A 21,539-nucleotide genomic window follows, 5' to 3' on the forward strand; every position below is an offset into this window, starting at 1 on the left:
TCTTTTATAGCATACTGAAAGCTCATTTGAATCAGAGACAAAGCTCATTCATCTTTACACATCACTCAGATGGATTGCCCCAGCATTGACATATTTCTCTATGGTTCTTATTTGACATTCTGCTTCAGTGATTCAAAAGTGCTCAGCACTACAACCCCCAAAGTATATTCTTTACCACTGGAATGCTGTTAGATAACAGTTATTTGGATGCAGATGTCTACTGCTGTATTTTAATTCTTGTAATTAACATGTAAATTTACATATGCAGATTCTGGTATTTCATTTCATTTTGATCATTAAATAAGAATTTAGTGTTAAATATGATGCTACATGGTTTTCTCTATGTGACCGATTTCTAATTTGTAAGAATAATTAATCGTGAAAAATGGTGAATGAAAATAAACATAGAAAATGTTCTGTTTCATGGAGTTAAGATTTAGGATTTTAAATATGTTTCTACCTCTCCTCCTGGGCTTCCCTTGTGACTCAGCAGATAAAGAATCAGCCCGCAAAGAGTCGGACACGACTGAACCACGTTCACTTTCACTTTTCACCTCTCCTCCAAGTCTCACCTGCCAGTATCCCACTTCTCAACCTCTAAAATACACTCTGACAACTTGCTATAACCGTCTATAAATTGCCACATGGGAACTTTCCATTAACAAGGAATACTGGTCAAAATTTTTCAAAAAATAAGAGAAGCTTTTCCCAACATTTAATCTATTCCCTAGTCTTCTTTGATTTGATCAGAGTAATCAAGGAATTCTGTAAAGAGGAGAGGTTTGAATAGAAAGAAAAACTTCTAGTAGATTTGGGTCAAGTATTAACTTTCCTTTCAACAGTGTTTCAAATCTATTCCTATAACATGTGAGTATTTTGTATACTAATCATGTTAAAATAGTTGGAAAAAATGAATCTGATGCTCCCCAGATAGTACAGGTTACAAGACGAACACATAATTATTTTAGCAACAAGGTAAAACACCCTGAAGTTGCTCTGAATTTCGTAACACATAATCCACCTGTGAACTGGCAGTGAACAGAAGCTAACACCCCTAATGTTCTGGCAGGGCCGAGAGCACCACTAGCATGGTGCCGGGAGGGCGCACAAAACCATAAGGAAGGCAAAGTGAATAATTCTATGTTCAGAATCAGTCCAAAAGGTTACATCTTACACTGAAATTTTCTCTCTTCCATACCCAATACATATTTATAGAAACTTTTCCATCAAAGTGAATTTAATGCAAAATAAGGTAGAGCTACTTTTTTCCTTACTTAAATGGAACATCACAAATTGGACAGGGTATCAAAAATGACTACTATACATGGTTGCATTCAGTGTCTTTGCCTGTATCTATCCTAAAGGATTTGAAAATCAAATCCTCTACATCCTGAATTGCACTATAGCAGATTATAATACCTTCGTATAAATTGGCAGGGTGATGTTTAAGTTGCAAATAGCTTGGTGCACCAGGCCTCTTGTAGATTTTGGCTCTTTCATAAATGATAGTCGTCCGCAAGGTTCCTGAGTCGTATCACGTACCTTGAACAAGAAAGGCATACATGCTTCACTCACGTGTGACACACACTGTTTACTTTAGTGAGATGCCACTCAAAAGAACCAGAGAAAAGTAAAATTCACTTGCTTTGGAAGTGTTCCTTTTGCCCTTTCCTATTATCATTTAGAACGATTAAAAAAATCATTCAGCTTTTTAAAAATTGTGGTAAAGTATACATAACATAAAACTGACCATTTCCACTTATAATCTTAGCATTGTTATGCATATAACTCAGTGGCATGAAGCTCATTCGCAAAGTTACGTGATTATCACTACTGTGCAAAATTTCCCATCATCCCAAACAGAAACATTACACCATTAAGCAATAACTCCCCATTCTCCTCTCCCTTCAGCACCTAATAGCCTCTACTTAACTTTCTGTCCCTATAAATTTGCTTGTTCTAGGTACCTTATATAGACAGAGTTATACAATCTTTGTTCATTTGTATCTGTTATTTCAGGTTGCATAATATTATCAAGATTCAGTCACATTGCAATATATACCAGAATTTCATTTTTTTAAAAATTGTGTTAAATTGTACATAAAACATCATTTCAACCATTTTTACATGTATAGTTAACTAGCATTAAGTACATACACATTGTTGTACAATCATTACCACCATGCATCTTCAGAATGTTTTCACCTTCACAGACTGAAACTGTTTCCATAAAAAAATAATTTTCCATTCCTTCCTTCCCCCATATCCTGGTAACCACTATTCTATTTTCTGACTAGTTGATGACTCTAGGTATCTCATACAAGAGAGAACATACAATATTTGTCTTTTGGTGTCTGGCTAATTTTACTCATTTTAAGGCTGAATAATATTACATTGTATGCATATATCACATTTTGTATATCCATTCATCTGTTGATGGATATTTGGAATATTTCTACTTTTTGACTATTGGGAATAATGCTGCTATGAACATTGCAAGTAAATGGTTGAGTCTCTGCTTTCAATTTTTGGGGAATTGCTGGATGATATACTATTTCTATGTTTTAACTTTTTGAGGAACTGTCATACTCTTTTCCACAGTATGGAATGGCTACACCATTTTACACTCCTTCCAGCAAGGCATCAGGGTCCCCATTTCTCCATATCCTCACCAGTATTTGCTATTTTGTTTTGTTTTTGATAATAGCCATCCTAATAAGTACTGAGTAGTATCTCGTAGTGGTTTGAATTTGAATTTCTCTGCTGTTAAACATTATTTCATGTGTTTATTGGCGATTTGTACATCTTCTTTATAGAAATGTTTAAGTCATTTTCCTATTTTTGTATTTGGTGTCTATAGGATAATTTTTGCCCACTAACAATATCAAATATTAGCATAATTACATAGCTGTTTATAGTAAATGGATCCATTACCCCTTAGAAGAACCTATCTTTAATCAGGAAAACCATTGAACCAGAAATGGCACAATTAAGGCCTTCAGTAGAGATCTTGAGAAAACAGACAATAAAACTTAAATAGAATTATTATTTCCTTTTATTTCATGAATCTCTCCCTCATACTCATTTTTGTTCTCTTCAGAACTGGTATCTAAAATGCAACTTGCATATGTTAAATTATGATAAATTGCATATGTTAAATATGATAAATTCCTAACCTAGATTAACATTCCTAAACAGGGACAACAAAGTCATGGTACATTAAAGTGTCTGCACAAATGTTTGTTGAATGAATTTATGAACGTATATCCAGTCTATTGCTCTATCTGGGATAACTTCCTGATAGATTAACTGGGTCTTTTAAGAGCTTTTACTATAAAAATTTGTCACTAAGAACTCTTTTTGGTCTCCACATTTGTGAAGTTCATATATTAAAAAAATTTAAGTGCAAATATTTAAAAGAAATAATAATAGTTAAAAAAATAAAGTGAGGCTTCTCTTAAAATTTGGAAAAGAATGACCAGTTTTCCTAATTAATCAGTTGGCAATTTGTCCCTCATTCTTAGCCTATAACTAAAAATCAAGGTTGAATCTGAAATTTTAAAAAATAATTTTTACGAGTTTAAAATTTTATAGAAATACTTTTAAAAAAATCATTAGAAATTACTGAAAACCAAATATTCTCTTCTACCAAAAGTAGTCAAAGCCTTACTTGATGCTGAATAAAACACATTCCCAAATTTCATGTATATATTACCTTGACAAAGAGAGGAAGTCTGTTTTCCTTGAAGGCAAAAAAACTGAATATATGATGTTGGCCACTCTTGGTTAATGGCACCAGGTTGCCAAAACAATCAACATAGATGGGTTTTCCTTCTAAGACCTGATGAAAATAGAGAAAAACAAAAAGAATGCCATAGCTGAAATTCTTACATTACTGGAACATTAAAATTCTTAAAATGTGCATACAATAATCTTTAAAATCCTGACTGACATTTTGTCTTATCTGTGACAAGCATGGACCAGCACTCCCTTTTACTAGTAATAAGAATCTTCAAATGCATGGGGGCCTTTAATCTTACTGTACTCATTTCTAACACTGTACCATGTTATTTTCCCAAATCATTATGTCTTTAAATCATAAATTTTTATTTTTGACATCACAATGAATTGGGTTACTTGAATTCAATATCAAAGATCCACACTGATGGAAAATTAAGAAATAAGAAAAAGTAGTGTAGCAAAGTCCTGGATATTGTATTTTTACGTTTACACAAAGGATATACCTCCTGGGCTGTTTCCTTTACTAGTTTTTCAATTTCCTTAAAATTTGCTTATTTTTAATTGGAGGGTAATTGCTTTACAATGTTGTGTTGGTTTCTGCCGAACATCAGCATGAGTCAGCCACGGGAGTCACATGCCCCTTCCTTCCTGAACCTCCATCCCACCCATTCCACCCCTCCAGGTTGTTTTCTTTATGATTAAAGAATAACAGGGAAAAAAATCCAATAAATAGTCACCTCAAAAAAAAAAAAGAACAAGGAAACATAACAACATGTGAATTGCTATATCCATTTATATACTTATAATTTTATTAAAAATGCATAATTTTTCCCTTAATAATCTTTAAAAGAGTCCTTTTATCCCTATTGAATGGGTCCAAATTGGCTAAAAATAGTGCATTTTAGACACTGGCCTTCTAACTGTCAAGATGTTGACTGGTCTGTTTTTGATGGCATTATTTATTAGATGGGCTTCCCTGGTGGCTCAGCATTAAGAACCCATCTGCCAATGCAGGAAATGCAGGTTCAGTCCCTGGGTTGGGAAGATCCCTTGGAAGAGGAAATGGCAACCCACTCCAGTATTCTTGCCTGGTAAATTCCAGGGACAGAGGAGCCTGGTAGGCTACAGTTCATGGGATCGCAAAGAGTTGGACATGACTTAGTGACTGAATAACATTTATTAAATACTATTTTAAATATATTAAAAGAGGTATAAACAACATACTAACATAAATTGGTTTTTAAAACACAGTACCTCCACATCCCTGCTTCTGGCCACCTCAGCAAAGTTTTCTTGTTGTTCCAGGGTCTTATCCACTTTATCATCAGTCATGCAGAAACACCTCAACCTGGCTTCAATGGGGTCATGTGATTTGGCAAACACTACAAATTTTGCCATATATGGTACACAGATAATTTCTCTATACACTTGTGATGCAAAGGTAACAGATTCCTGAATTTGTCGACAATCGATCAGCCAGAACCTATAAAATAAAACAAAGTCAGTTATCTGAAATTTAATTACAGTCATCCCTCAGTATCTACAGAGGATTGGTTCTTGGAACACCACGGATATCTTGATCCACAGATGCTCAGGTTCATTTAACAAAAAGGCAGAATACAGTTGGCCCTCTGTATCCATGGACTCCACAACTGTGAAAAAGGATAGTCAATTACACGAAAAACAAATCAGTTCCTTCAGTATCATCAGAGTAATCATTGCATGCCTCTTGGAAAAAGTGAGAAGCAAGAGAGGGAGATGATGAGAGAAAGCAAAAGCAAAGGGAAAGAAAAACAGGGGAGGGGAAATGGAGGAGGATCGATGAGAAGGAGGGAGAGACAAGGATGTGCCAGGTGTTTCAGGCCAAATGTTAAACACTGTGTAACTTTCTTCCTTGGAAAGTCTTCTGAGTATTCAGGCTTCTGAAATACATCTTTAGCGTCTAGAATCCTTTTGTGGTACACCCTGGTATTATACCAATATCTTGCTGGATGAGTTTCTATTTTCTTTGATAGCCCCTGCTGTTCCTCATTTCATTTCCTAAAACTCTTTTCAACAAAATCTACCTAATGTTTCTTCATCTCATCATCCTTTTCCAAAGGACTCATAGTCACCAAGGTTGGATCAACCAAACTACTGTTTTAAAAAATCTGCTTTTGCTTCAGGACTCCTAAATACTGCTTAATATAATCCATTGAAGAAATTATTGGCTTTGTGAATAATTTATGATTTCTAGCCTCAGTCAAGTCTGTGACGTATTTTGGTAATTTTTTTCCCTCAGATATCATTTTATACATTATAGTAATGTTGCTAAACCTTTATGACACCCTTCAGGCCTTCAGAAAGGTAACTTCACAGAAAAAGCAGTAACCATCAGATGCACATTTTCTCAATTTGCTCTTTATACACGTCAAAGATTTATTCCAGATCCTCTCACTTTGAAACCTTCCTCCACCACTGATCCCTCCTTCCTGACTCACTGCTCATAATCTTTAAACATTTGAAAATTTCCTTATCTTCTTAGCTTTTCTTTCCTTCAAGTTACTGATCCATATCTCTTCTTCTACTTTTTAATTGTGATAAAATATAATTTAATTGGCAGCCTCAACTCCAAGAAATGGGCTGTGTGCACTAATGATAATATAAAATTTGTCATTTTAACCATTCTTGAGTGCGCAATTCACTGGCAGTAGTACATTTAAAATACTAAGCAACCACAGCCACTCTCCATTTCCAGAAATTTTTCATCATCCCAAATAGAGACACTATACCCATTAGACAGTAACTGAACTTTCCTGTTCACCTCAGTCCCCGGTAAACTCTATTAAACTCTGTCTCTCTGAACTTGCCTATCCTAGGTACCTCGTTTATGTGGAGACATGCAATATTTGTTCTTTGGGGTCTGGCCTATTTCATTTACTGTAATGCTTTGAAGGCAGCCTAGTTCCTGGTTCTTGGCAGGCTCTCAGTATTACCCGCTTCTTCTTTACACTGATTCAACTATCCTTGATTCACTGCTTCTTCGACTGTCTGAAAGAATTACATTATTCCTATAATAATAAAATAACTCCTGATTTCTTTGTCTCTCCTATAAGGCCTGCTGTAAATAATGTTAACCAACATTCCGGCATTATTTCTGAATTACAGACTCCATTGTCGCCAGCCTGCAATGCCCTTCTGCATCTTGGCTCATGTTACCTTCTTTTCCACTTTTATCTGCCTGTTAGGTTTCTGTCTATCTCATGGGCTACCTTCTCTCTGACCACTCTGATGTGAACACCCTTTTTTGAATTCTTTCAGTAACTCTTTTGTATCTTTCCATCCAGAACTTGTCATTTTCTGGCATTAGAGTGGAGATGAGTGAATGGCAGGGCACACAGACAGACACACAGAACCAGAGACTCACAGCTGCGCCCTTTGGGTGAACCAGAGACTCACAGCTGCGCCCTTTGGGTGGCTCCGACTACAAATGGATCACTACACCCAGCTATGGCTGTGCATTGTTATTCATGCATCTATCGTTTCACCCCCTGAATAAGAATGTAAGCTTTAACTACTCTCAACGTCAGCTTTCTCATCTTTAAAATGGACATATTGCCTCTCACTCTTCTTAAGTCACAAGAGTTTACAGTAACCAAATTAAACAAATAGGAAAACACTTGGCAATCCATTAAAGATCAAGCAAATGAGAACTAGTGAGTTGAGTTGGTTTACACACATGCAATAAAGCTAGACAGCATAAGCTTTTTAAAGATATGGGACACAAAAAGGATAATGTGTAAATATGCTACAGTGCATAAAAGTTACTGAAAACTCTAAACTGTGTAAGCAAACCATGATATGCTCTGTGGTTTGGTTATCATTCTGTTTGAAAAAAAAACAATTCAGGCTATTTTGTTGTCAGCAGGAAATCCATCATTCCTAAGTCCTTCAGGACTGGAAAAATCAGCTGTGGCTGCTAAAACCAGAGTCTGGGTCATACAGTAATAGCTGGCAATTATTTACTTTCTTTAGATTTTAATCTGAATGGCTGTACTTCATACTTCATTAATGCATTATCACTATTACATTTACTGGCGAGTTTGGTTTAAGACATGAAAGTAAATGCAGACCATTTTAAAACCAAACCAAAAATAAAGTTACTTTTAAAGAATGTATGAAACAAAGTAAAACAAAAGACATTTGGGCACACAACTTCAGTGGTTTTTCTGTGCAGTATAACCATACCTGGCAGACACATTGGTTGTAAAGGAAACACATTCATTGACAAATGTTAATGGCGTAGTTCCTGTAATATCTTCCCACTGAGCAGGGGTGGTTCCACCTGAAATAACATGATTGTTGAAAAAAAAAAAATTAGGCAGAACTCCAAACTCGGTGTCATAAAATAAAGGCTTTGTGGTTCTGGCTTCTGGCTACGTTCATTCACTCTTCAGGATGACACCCTGGAGACAAAGTGACTGAAAACTACGTGCTAAAAAAATGACACACGGAAAACAGACATTAACACCACATGTCACAGAACTAAACTTAAGGGAGGTCATTTGAATAACTGCTTCAAATTACTAGGTGCTCTTTTCTCTCCCTATTGTAATTGCTAGCTTCTGAAGATAATTTTGAATTGTATTCAGTTGATGATTTTAAAAGATCCTTCGACTAACCAAGGAGCTGAATGCTTTGTTAAAACAAAAATCCAAATATTCTTTCACCTTGATATTTTAGGCAATTATTTTCGAGAAACAAAATTTCCTTTCAATTTGCAATTGAAGGTTGGCAAAAATCCTTGGAAAATATTAAAAGCTCAGTAAATATTGCAAAGCGAAAGAACAAATGACTGAATGCCCCTGAACACTGACACATCACTCTGGAGGGTGATACTGACTTTCATTTCTACTGAGACATTCAGTTGGCATAAATAAGGACAAAACTGTCTTCAGGCATTGCAGGAGAAATATATGTTTGAGATGAAAACGAATTTTGACTCTAAGGATTGTTAAAGAAGGGAATGAGTTATCAAAGTTCCTTATTCTAGGAGACCCATAAAATACACATTCTAAACAGATTTATATAATAGAGCAAAACACAAAAATCCAAAAATCTATTACTGTATTTGTAAAAATTAACAAGTAAATTTAAAAAAATAAAAATAAAAATGATAAAGCTTTCCCTAAAAAAAAAAAAAAGAAAGAAATTGTTTAGAACAAATCCATCCCAAGACAGAGGCCCAGAATAACTAGACTAGATGGGGTCAAGGTCCAGGTGGTATCTTCATTTGATCATCTAGAAGGGCAGGATGTGCCACGGACATTTTTCAGACTTGTTTTGCGTCCACGCTGCTACATAGCATATTATAGGATGATTAATCATACACATGAATCAAAAAGCATGGGAATGCTATGAAATAAGCAGAAACAAATAACTGGGAGAGGCCCTAAGTGAAGCATAAGATTTCTCACTACTCTCATTTTAGGGCATGTATTTTCTTTTATTATTTTTGCTTTGTTTTGGTTTTGAGTGTCTTTTTTTTTTTTTTTTTTTGTGGCCATGCCATGTGGCATATAGGACCTTGGTTCCCCCAACTATGGATCAAACCTGAACCCTCTACATTGGAAGCACAGTCTTAACCACTAGACAACCAGGGAAACCCCCATGTATTTTAAAATTATGCCATATTATTAAACTTATGGGGTAAAGTCTCTATGGTTTGCTATCAAGAGTACAGAAAAAAACACTGATAAGAAGGAAGAATGAGAGAGAGGATAAAAGAAGGGTGAACATTCCTGCTAAAATGAGGAGAAATGAAAAAAAAAATCTAATAATACTGAAGTAGATATGGTTATTATTCCTGCTAAAAACAGTATGAATATTTACTGAATGCTAGTACCATTCAGTTTTTGTTAAATAGGCAAATTCTCAATTATGTAGTTTCAGTTACTGGTGTGGATTTTTTTTTAAACTCTCACCATCTGTGGTGGTATTATTGGTCAGAGACAACCAGTGTCCTGGGAATATCTTCCTGGAGTTTGATGGTTAACTGAAAGCTATTACAACTTCCAATTGAGAAGACTAAATATCCTTCTTTTTCCCAAAGTTAGTCAACAGATTAATGATAAAGTCATAACCAATTCCTGGAGAGAAAAGTGTGAAATGGTTGATATAATTATTCAAGATATCATTTAGTTTGCCACAGGTATAAGGTGATATCTTCAATGAAGGCCTAAAGCTCGGGTTTAGAGGTACATGGACTTGGGTTTGAATCCCAACTCTGCAGATATTTACAGTATAATTAATCTCAGGCAAATTATAAAGAAAACTTCTCTCAGTCTTGGTTTCCTTTCTAGTAAAAGGGGGTTAAAGTTTCCTCAGAGGGCTACTTTGGAGATAAAGATGACCATGTGTATGAAGTGCCTAAAAGTCTGGCATCAGGCTTTATTTAGAAAATACCAGCTCACTTCCTATCCCCTTTCACTTCCCTAGTTAGTGTGCCTTTCCTGAATTAATGCATATTAATGAGACACAGGCACCTTAGGACAAAAGTAATTTAGTATTTACAATCTAAGTTTCTTCTTCCAGAACTTTCTATCATTAACACCATAGTCCTACGTGACTCACCTGTGATGCTGCATAGTAATCTTAAGGTTGGTGCATCTCCCCCAAAACCATTCAACATGACATCGCTTGAAGCTTTGGGGACAGGAATGGTCATGGTGATTGGCTTGTGAAATTTTCTTCTTCTAGGTTCCAAAGTGACTATAGGGCTGAAGGTAGCTTTGTTGCCCAGAATCTTCTTAACCAACTCACTGTGCATAGGTTGAGCCTTTAAAAAAATAGGAAAAATATCAAAATAAACAGTACATCATTATATTCCATGTCAAATTTCTTAATACATTTTTATTTCATAAATCAGTTTTGTATCTTCAAATATGGCAACTGCAATTTCCTACTGTTACCAAACACTCATATACAACTTTATGACACTGATGATTTCTAAGGGCAGCTTTTGCTCACCCAGGAATAATTTGATTCTTTAGCCATTTAATTCTCTTTTGAAAAGCTGATTTTGAATCACGGGAAAAAAATCCACGTTAGGTTAACCTGCATCTTGACGTGGGCGTACCTGTAGGCCAACACGGATCCGCTTGGTTAGTGCCCCCTCGGGGAACACGGCCTGCACCTGCGGCACCACGGTGCTGCTCAGCACGCCTCCCTCCGGGCCAATCAGGTTGCTGTCCTGCTTGATGCGAGACACCACCGCAAAGTACTGTGGGAAGTCACGGGTGATGATGCGGCAGATCCGCTTCTTTTCTAGGTCTTCCGGGCTATCCAGCACTGAGACAAGAAATGACCCATCTTCATAGAGCAAGGATTCGCTTTTGAAAGCATTCTAGCAAACTCACTGGCATAGGTTAACACTGAACAGATGTGGCAGCAAAAACCTTTTTTTAAATAATAGGAAAATTTAAAAAGCAAGGCTATCCTAACAATACCAGAATCTCTCAAGACCTGTCAGCATTTGGCTGGCACATTTTCTCTCTTTGCAAAAACTAGGACTTTCCAGGGCACTGTGAAACAAAAGCATCCAGTTCCAGACGTGGTATTGCAAGGCTGTCTTTGTAAATAAGGGGGTTTGAGGGCAATGAAACGAACCTGTCCTGTTTTTGGCTCAACGTGACAAAGAGGAAATTGACTACGGGCTCGTTTCTTTGCAAATTTCAAAGTTAGTTCAAAACCAGTTATTTGTGGTTTTAAGAAGTAATATGGTCCTTTTGGTTCTCAGGGGACTAGTGCGGGAATAAAATCTGTCTTCAAAGGGTAAGATGTGTATCAGTGTGTTCATTCCAGTGGCATGGTTGTCTCTGAGATAATCACTGTGGATATTTTAAAAAGATCAGTGATTGCAAATTTAGGGTTTCGATATTCCCCTGAAATCATGAACTTACCAAGCAGATCATCTAACATCAGGAGAATGGGATAATGGACTCTTGATAAATTGCATTAGTGTAGATATGTAGGGCAACATAGTAAATCCAACTGGTTTAAAATTTGAAAATTTGAACTAAGTAGATCACTGAATTTTAAGAGATTATGGAAAGCAATTCATTTTTAGAAAGCATTTTACAATTCTTACAGACGCATGAACAGCAACTGTGTTTTTCTTGACTCTTGAATATAACTAGATAGCAAAAGTCTGAAGTCCCAGGATCTGATCCTTCATGACTGAAGACTGATACATTGGCAATTACTAGCATATACTTGTGAAAGAAGAGGTTTTCACAGAACAAACATGACAAACATAAAAATATACAAATTCGATTCTGTTTCAAAATGAGCTTTTTACTTATGTAAGAAGTTATAAGAGTGGGTCCCCATCTAAGGACAACATGGCAGTAGTAATGGCAGGTAAATACGTCAGAGGGAAATGTCCTCAACTCGATGCACGCAAAAGAAATGGTTCCCAGGAGCAGAAGCAGCTACATACAGCACAGAACAAGCTTTATTGGTAAGAATCCAGATCTTTTCATCTTTATTGGAAAATACTGACCCACACGTCTAAAAGGCATAATTTCCTCTTCTGTGGCCTCTCTTCTTACTAACCCTCAGCAGAACAGGAAGAAACATTAAAGCAGCTGCTGTCAGGCTGCACCTTCCCATCCATGAGCCACACACGAAGCTACAGCTAGTGGTCCTGGAAGACTGATCAAGTCTGGCAAACAGCCGCACAGTTGTATGCCCAGGTCGGTGCAAATTTTGGTATGTTCTTGGAACTTGGGCAAAAAAAAAAGTGCCTATTTGTGTAGTCATGTAAAGTGGAACATATCTCTGGTTATCTATCAGGACTGACACCTCATCTCTGTGCAACCTCAGGAGGCCTAAGAGCACCTCCCTCTCGTCAAACTAAAGTATTTCAACCTGAGGTTAAATGGCCTAAACTGGGATTTGAGATTTACAGAGATTAAAGCCCTAATGAAAAATATGTTCCTTAACTATATGTGTAAGTGTGCATATGAAATTCAACCGTAGCTAACTCTCTGTTTAAGTGTAAACTGTGAGTGAATTTAATTTTCCTAACTCCTTAATAGAAAGTTAAAAGTATTATTCCAGTGAGAAGTTGCTATATAGCACAGAGAGCCCAGCATGGTGCTCTGTGATGCTCTACGGGGATGGGATGGGGCAGGGGAGGGAGGCATGAGAGAGAGGGAAAAGGACTTCTCAGGCGGCGCTAGTGGCAAAGAACCTGCCTGCTAATGCAGGAGATGTAAGAGTTGTGGGTTCAATTCCTGGGTTGGGAAGATTCCCTGGAGAATGAAATGGCAACCCACTCCAGTATTCTTGCCTGGAGAATCCCATGGAGAGAATGAGTTTGGTGGGTTACAGTCCACAGAGTTGCAAAGAGTTGGACATGACTAAAGCAACTTAGCACACATAGTATGTGCATAATTATGGCTGATCTGCATTGTTGCATGGCAGAAAACAATGCAACATTGAAAAGCTACTTTCCTCCAACTGAAAAATAAGTTGATGAAAGAAAAAATTATATTGTCCTATAATGTAGTAGTTATGGGTATATGTAAGTTTTCCTAGAGAAAAGTTTAGCACTTTTTATCAGTGTCTTAAATATCTAAATGTTCAGATTAGGTATTTTTGAAAATCATGGATATATTATCCAATATCTATTCATTTTGTTATGAAACAGTATCTGCTGCTGCTAAGTCGCTTCAGTTGTGTCTGACTCTGCGACCCCATAGACGGCAGCCCACCAGGTTCTGCCGTCCCTGGGATTCTCCAGGCAAGAACACTGGAGTGGGTTGCCATTTCCTTCTCCAATGCATGAAAGTGAAAAGCGAAAGTGAAGTCGCTCAGTCGTGTTCGACTCTTCGCGACCCCATGGACTGCAGCCTACCAGGCTCCTCCGTCCATGGGATTTTCCAGGCAAGAGTACTGGAGTGGGGTGCCATTGCCTTCTCTGGAAACAGCATCTATTCTATTTCATATTTTAGAAAAGTTTGCATGAAAGATAGAGATGGGCTGTATTTCTTTATTAACCTAAAATATTTACTATTAAAGAATTTCATTTTCCTGAATGCAACAAAAATAAGACTCGACAAATATACTGTGCACTCCAATGCATCACCATGGTAATATACCAGAACACTCTGTTGTCGTTGTTTAGTCACTAAATCATGTCCAACTCTTTTGTAACCCCATGGACTGTAGCCTGCCAGGCTCCTCTGTCCATGGAGTTTCCCAGGCAAGAATACTGGAGTGGGTTGCCATTTCCCTCTCCAGGGGACCTTCAAAACCCAGGGATCAAACCCACATCTCCTGCATTGGCAGCTGGATTCTTTACCACTGAGTCACTGGTGCTAAACAAGGGGTCTGGGCAGCTAATGCTCAAAAACCCAGACTTCTTGTTTGGCACCTGCAATAACCTGGTATTATTTCCTTCACCACAACCTCCTGTTGTGGTGTAGGCAGGCTTACTGTGTAGCCTGTAGGCAGGCTTTACTGTGCAAGCGCCAGGAGAGAAAATTGGATTAAGTAACACACACACACACCCCCTAGGATATAAACAAATGCATCACTATCATGCCTCCACTTCAGAGTCCTTTTAAAACCCTCAGTATGAAGTACCTTCATCCATGCCATTCAGGATTTCATTCAGCTCCTCCTCCGTGTATTCACAGTAATGCTCTTTCCAGCTGTCCCCGTTCTCACTGCGCAGGACCACCAGTTCCCTCTCTTTTCCTCGCAGGGCAGCGAAATGAGGGATCTCCACGATCACAGGCCTGACACAGCAAGGCAGAACATTCAGTGTGGACAGGAGCTAACCACCAGCAAGACAAGCACCTCGACTCTGTCTGTTGCAAAGTGACCTGGAATTCTTCTCTTTCTGGGGACAGGGACAGAGTGGGGCCATCCTCCGGAGCCCTGCAGCTAGCAGACGGTCCCACAGTAGCTAGCACTCCACCTCGGGGGCGCCAATCCTCGGGGCCATGCTGCTACCTTAAGCCAATGATGTCTCCCTGTGAGTGCATGTGGCATTCTGGAACTTCTCCTTTGATCAACATAAGGATAACACATTTAACCAAAAGAAATGTACATGCATATCTATGAGGTATGCCAATCTCTTAAAACGTTTTCTACAAGGTGCAGAATGACAAAATGGTTTAAGAGGAAAAATGGCTCATACGCTGCGTAATTTCATGTGCCATAAATGAGATGTCAGAAAAGTCAACTGCTTCGGAACTCGAGAGGCATGCACTCAAGGACTCTTTCCGTCTACTTCCTCCATTCAAGGAGACATAGGCATGTGCACACAGGGTGGCCCTACGGGAGCACCTCAGCAGGCGGCCAGGTTGTGTCCAATGCCTATTATATTCAGGATCCAGAACATGCACTGCCCTACTGTGTTTCGGTCACATTCACTCTCGAAATCCAGAGAGGCTTTTGATTTTTTTTTTTCAGTCCAGGTTGCTTTGATACAGACTCCGAATTTATCATAACGACATCGTAACTAGCACATAGTACAACTAGGCAGATCTCATGCTTTAAACGAAAATGAAGGTCACAGCACTTAAGGGAAAAGATATAAAAACATCACTCAAAAATAAAAGTCACATACCACAAGGGTCAGAAATGGTCCACTAAAGATAGGTTGTACAGAATTTAAATCATAGAGAGGGACATGTCATGGGCACAATGACAAAAAGAGAAATCATATTGCAGAAGAAGGAGAAGAATGGGGGCCCGCAGCCATCAATTTGTTTTAAGTCACTCCTACCCAAGGAATTTGGTTCCAGGAGGCCCCAGCTGAAGGATGCGGCTGACCAAACTTTCTCCCTCATTAAGTGGGGGAGGAGCCGTTGGCAGGTGAAGTTTACTGAGTACATCCAAAGCAGCAGTGAAAGAAAGAACATAGGTAAGCTTCAGGTGTTGTGTTCCACAGAACCCCAGCGTCACCAGCTGATGAACAGAGTGAAGTTTGGTTTCACACTGCGTTTGGTTCTGCCCCCTCCATTGGTCACAAAGAGCAAGAACAAGAGACCCAGAGTGTACAATGGAGGTGCGTGGAAGGGGGGCACGTGGGGTCGGATCTATTCCTGCTTAGGTTCACCGCCAGGGCATGAGCCAAAAAAATAAAATAAAATATGCTCCACAGGAAAGACAAAGCTGTTGGGAATACAATAAAAACTCTGACTCTGTAATGAGGCCAGAAGTTTTCATGGGTATTTCTCAACAGATCTGACAATTATTAAAAAGCCTACAACTATCTGTGCATGAGGAAGGGGAAAGGACCTGGCACAGAATATGAAAGGAATCACTGGGGAATTATTCCAACCATAATGGAGTTTTCTGATGCAACCCAGAACTTCACAGGCTCCTTCTAAATCTCTGGTCTGTCTGATAGGAGGACATGGGAGGTAGTTTCCATAACTGGGAAATACATACACACACCTTTTTAGGTGTGAACATAATTTGGAACAACCTGTTAATAGTTTGCTCCAAATTACGAGGCTTTAGAACATTTCCTGAGTTCTAAAGTAAGAAATCCTCTCCCCAGTATGACATTGGCAAAGCAAAAGAGTTCATAATAGGATTTTCTCCCAGCTTTTTAGCACAAAGACTTTATGTAATAAGACTGAAATACAACCTATTTGTTTCAAAATATTTTGAAACTTGTCCCCCTCCAAAACTTCGTTTTGTCAGTTTTCAGCAGGTACTACTCATTTCTTGGCATATTGAGATACCAGGTAATATAACAGCAGCAGTACAAATAGAAGAAAAGCTTATTTCTACTCAAAATTGCTAAAATGAGCATGGTAAAAGTCATTCTGGATTTTTGTCCTCTTAATGAAATCTATGCCAAATAAAAAACTGCCAGGATGATTTTTAAGTCATGGTAGCAATTTTGATAACAGAAAAGACAAATCACATAGATTAAATTTTTTGTATGTTCTATAAAGAACACTGCTCTCCAAAGCGAAGATGATGATTCTGTTTGTTGTAACTATACAAGACGTCAAGTTTATGTTCAGAACAGACTAGTACAGTTGACCCTTGAACAACTAGGCAGGTCCATTTGATTTTTTTCAATGGCAAATAGTTCAGAACCACGTGGTCCATCAGCGGTTGTTGGATCCACAGATGCAGCACCTGGGATGTGGAGGAGCCTCTTACAGGCAGAGCCAACCCTCAGGTGTTTGCAAAGTTTCAACTGTGTGGAGGGCAGTCAGCGCCTCTAACCCCTGTGTCGTTCAAGGGCCAACTGTATTTTTTCTCTACGACTTTCCCACTTAAATCCAGGTTAAAAAATACCTACCATCAACCAAAGTATGATTATTCATAGTGGGAGCCTGGCAGCTACTATCACATCCAAAGAGAAAGAGTAATAGTCAACCTGAATGCTTAACCCATTAATGCCTTAAAATAAGAGGCATTTAAGTGCGGTCAAACATTGAGGCATTACTTTCAATTCTTAAAAAATTTCACAGGGGCCAATCTTCTTTCAAAAGCTTGACGTACCTGTTTCCACTCCATCCTAGTGATTTCATGTAGAGGACACAAGCTCACCAGTGACTACCTGGGAGGTTTAGCAGAAACCCTTACCCAAGGAACTGAGCACCAGAAGGTCCGACTTCAATCAGGCGACTGGCCAGGCCCTCTCCTTCCACCATTGGAGGCATTGTCGCCAGTCTATGGCGTTTGACCAGTCGGCAGGTGACTCGTGTTGGGGCGGTACATTTCCGGGGTGGAATAATGATGCGGAGCCCGTTGTGTCTGCAGCCTCGCATAGCACCACCTCGGGCATCCACCATAAAACTAACCAGGAAACTAAAAGTTAAAATGGAAGGTTAGATGGTGTTTTGAAATATCGAAGGCAGATAAACAAGCTTTGTCAAGTTAGCTTTTTTCCCATAATGCTCTGTTCTTAAAACATTTCTTATTTATATGCATGGTGGCCAAAAACATGCCCTTAAAAAGTAATTTTACTTTATACCAGTGCCTTTATTTCAGTTTGGTTGCTGTTTTAATTTGTGTATTTTTTGATCTGTTACTAAAGAACAGTTCTGCTCCTAATTTGACAACGGTGATATTAAACATGAACTTGTAAATTAAACATACATCCAATTGACTTAGAAAGTGGAATGAAATTACATAAAGAATATGAGTCTCCTTTTGTTATAAATGCAGAGGCATTTGCTTCCTTCTATATGCGTCCTGAAAAATCCATAGTTTGAAATAATATAGAGCAGAGAGGAAAGACTAAATTGTAGCTTTTCTAAGTTAACTCAACTTGACTTTTAAAAATTACATCATGTCCAGATCATTTTAGCATAATTCTACGACTTAAAAAAAATTCAAAGTCTTTCTCTCAAGACCAAACCCATGTACATGCATCCTGCTCCAACACTGTCATACCCAGGATGAAGGTTTTTAACTGATTACATTCTAAAAAAGAGGAAAACCAAAATAATCAAATGCTTTTTTTTTTTTGAATCAAATGCTTTGGAAAGAGCCCATTTACCGATTCAAAGGTTCTTTTTCACTTCTTAAGTAGAACTATCTCTTCTATACCATTTTAATTGATAGGAGAGAAAGAAAACAAGATTATCAATCCCCTCTGCTCTGGGTTTTGAGGGGGAAATCCTGGGCTCATGCTAATGGAAGACATCTGGGCATCGTGATTGTCCCCAAATTATAATAAATTAAACATGGAAAATCACAGCTAGTAATTCAGAAATGTAAAGGCATCTCTTCTTTTGCTTCTTTTTTGCCAACCTAATTGTTCATGAATAAGGGAGTAATGATCCAGGGTGATTTGGCTTGTTTATTTTTTTAACTGTACCAAGAGAAAGGGTTTGTCTCAACTCTGAAGTTGGTTCCTTCAGGATGTTTCTGCAGCTTAGTTTGAGTGTCTCACTAGGTTAGTGTAAAACTCAAAGTCTGGGAGGCACTCACTTTGTCAAGGAGGAAAAATTAAACCAGGCAATCTGATGGTCGTATACATATACACAAAGACACACACAAATAATGTGCACACCCTCTCACACATAACATTACTGTCTTTCCCAATTCTCCTTGCATTTGCAAGAATTTTATACCAAAACAGAAAGAGGAAAGCAACACACAGGTGTCATAAGATCTACTGATAGCTTAACCAACACAGAACTATACCAGATTCATCACACTCAGATATTACATCCATGACAACATGTAAAACATTTGAAAGGTATTTTGTTAAAGTAAGTTATGGGATAGAAACACAATATATTTGTGTTATTTTTAAATAAGTGAAGGAAAAATACCTTAGCATCCTCTTCATAGCAGAACACAGAACTCATTAAGCATGCTATTGAACAGAACCCTGCTGCTAGTAATACAGACATCTGTGAAGGAGCCCAGAGTGCCTATCTGAAGCAGGTCACGCAGAACGAGACCAGGAGAGGAGGTCTCACACTTCTTTCCCCATGCAGGAGCCAGTCTAGACCTATCAGTTCAAACCCCATCCTCTCAGCTTTTAGTACGGGGCACAAACTGGGGAGCATAAGCAACAGGTTAGTTCTGAAGTGTGGATGTTTCTGGTCTTTATCAAAATACAGCGAGAAAATGTTGGCTGCTTTTCTTATTACTAGTGTTTAAGTAGGAATTCTTAAATTATTTTCTATTTGCTTTTTAAAATGCACTATCGCTCAAAAGGATGAAAGAACTGGTAAAATGTCTAGATGACTATAAAGGTTTCTTTGCCATTTTATTATTTTCATTTGACTGATATCCCAGGGACAAGGGAGTCTGGTGCACTGCCGTCTCTAGGATCGCAAAGAGTCGGACACGACTGAAGCGACTTAGCAGCAACAGCAGCATGATATTTATGTTGATTTTTATAAAAACTAGAAAAAAATGAAGTTTCAACCGGTGCTAATTCGAACTCAATGCTGTATTTCTGACTTTCTCTACTTTCTTTGATTTCTTTTTCATCTTTTGATTACTAGCACCATTGCTGAAGAACAGGGACTCAAAAAAGTAAGGAATTATTATAATACATCTGATTAATATTATCAATATCCAATACTATCTGTATTTTTTGAAAGCATCCAGGGTGTTTCCTCATTCATGGTACATGCTATTATATTTTCACTATATTTATTCCAGTAATGGTTTACAGCCTATATATTCCATTTAGAATATCTTCTAGTGGTGCATTCTGTAAGGAGTGAACTGAAGTAGCTATACACTTGGCTGTAACAATGTCTAAGCACCTACATGTTTGATTACTTTCTCTGATTTCTATGTTACTGACTTTCTTTTAAAATTCTCTTTTGTTCTCCTTTACCCCATAATTTCCACGCTGCTTTTCATGTCACTTTTTGTACACTTCTTGTCAGTGGCAGCTGCTCTGCTAGGAACTTGGCAAGGATACAGAAAGTAAAGACATAGCCCAGACGTCTTCCATTGCTGCCGAGATGCTCCCAGTCTAAGCCCCAAATGTCACATGACGATTGCACTTACTCGGAATCGCTTACTCTCCTGGTCAAGGAGGAAGGCACTAGACCACACTCAGGTCCACATCAGTGTCACAAAGGCAGTGACCTTGTGCTCCGTATTTCTTCCTCTGTCCCAAGTGCCTAGTGCCATGTGAATGGGGCACGCAGGAGGCAGTTAATAAGTAACTGCTTAATAGTGAATGAATGGAAGAGTGAAAAGGGTAGGTTGTGAGAAGCTGCATATATTTGTTTCTAATTGAGAAGAAGGCTAAAGTAGAAGGTTGTTTAATTCTTTGATTCCTGGACAACCAATCCAGTCAGACCTCACTCAAATGACTACACTCAGACATTTCAGTTCATAAAATAGCTAAATAGTTGAGAAGGACTGTCTTCAATATTAAATATTCCTCTACAGGCATTTCCCTGCTTGAAAATGAGAGAGTGAATATATTCAATTACCTTGATAGAGGATTAGTCGAAAATGAGAGTAAGCAAAAGACCAAGAGTTTGGATACACCAAAGTAATGATTTTGTTAGAAGTGAAAACTGTATGAAGAAAGACCAAAGACTGGGAAGTAAAAGGACTTAAAGACTGGAGCTGCAGTAGATAAACTTAACTATATATGTCTTGGTGTCATCATAGATCTAGAAAATTATATTTAAGTATCGCACCAGAACAGCAAGCAAATTTGAAAAATTAAAGTGGCAATGTGTCTATTTCAGAGAAAACTTCCAACAAAAACAAGCTTTTGTGTCTTTATGAAATAACTAAAGGAAGTGCACTAGGCTAATAAAAAACAACAAGCTCTGTTGAGGGAATTATTAGACGAGAGAGGGAGAGAGAGATGAAGGAAGAGAGGGGCAGGCAGGCAGAGAAGAAAGTAAATCAGAAGGATATCAAGAAAGAAACAAAAGGATGGGAAGTCATGAAAGAGCTAAATATTGATAGTCAAAATGAATAAAAAGGTTTACAAATTTAGTTAGAAAATACTCTAAGCAAATCAGACTCAAATAGATGCTGCTTAACACTGAATGATGGAAGAGTGAAAAGGGTAAGTTGTGAGAAGCTGTATATATTTATTTCTAATTGAAAAGAAGGCTAAAGTAGAAAGTTATTTAATTCTTTGGTCCCTGGACAACGAGGGACCAAACACCAGTCAGATTTCATTAAAGTAAACAACTAATTAAAAAGCTGACTATGCAGAATTATATATAAAAGTCTTTTCTTCAACTAAAAGAGAATAAGAGAAATAATTATTCAACTTTTTTTTCTAGGTACTGATGAGAAGGCTTTTGATAAAAGTCAACATGCTA

General features: G+C 37.9%; 1 protein-coding gene across 50 annotated transcripts in view; it reads right to left on the reverse strand.

Moving 5' to 3' along the window:
- The window catches only part of ANK2 (ankyrin 2), a 700,483-nt gene that overhangs the window by 35,229 nt on the left and 643,715 nt on the right, over nt 1–21,539 (reverse strand). For 48 of the 50 annotated variants that reach the window (XM_044946103.2, XM_044946112.2, XM_044946098.2 and 45 more), the window contains 8 exons: nt 17,350–17,574; nt 14,374–14,528; nt 10,859–11,070; nt 10,354–10,558; nt 7,969–8,065; nt 4,996–5,224; nt 3,716–3,841; nt 1,420–1,542 (listed from right to left, as the gene is read on the reverse strand). In XM_044946103.2, coding sequence (XP_044802038.2) covers nt 1,420–1,542; nt 3,716–3,841; nt 4,996–5,224; nt 7,969–8,065; nt 10,354–10,558; nt 10,859–11,070; nt 14,374–14,528; nt 17,350–17,574 — 1,372 coding nt within the window. Of the gene's footprint in view, nt 1–1,419; nt 1,543–3,715; nt 3,842–4,995; nt 5,225–7,968; nt 8,066–10,353; nt 10,559–10,858; nt 11,071–14,373; nt 14,529–15,523; nt 15,623–17,349; nt 17,575–21,539 lie in introns of all 50 variants that reach the window. The other 2 variants (XM_044946132.2, XM_025290654.3) reach the window with 1 other exon arrangement.

The sequence above is a fragment of the Bubalus bubalis genome, chromosome 7 (assembly GCF_019923935.1).
Source record: "Bubalus bubalis isolate 160015118507 breed Murrah chromosome 7, NDDB_SH_1, whole genome shotgun sequence".
Lineage (NCBI taxonomy): Eukaryota > Metazoa > Chordata > Mammalia > Artiodactyla > Bovidae > Bubalus > Bubalus bubalis.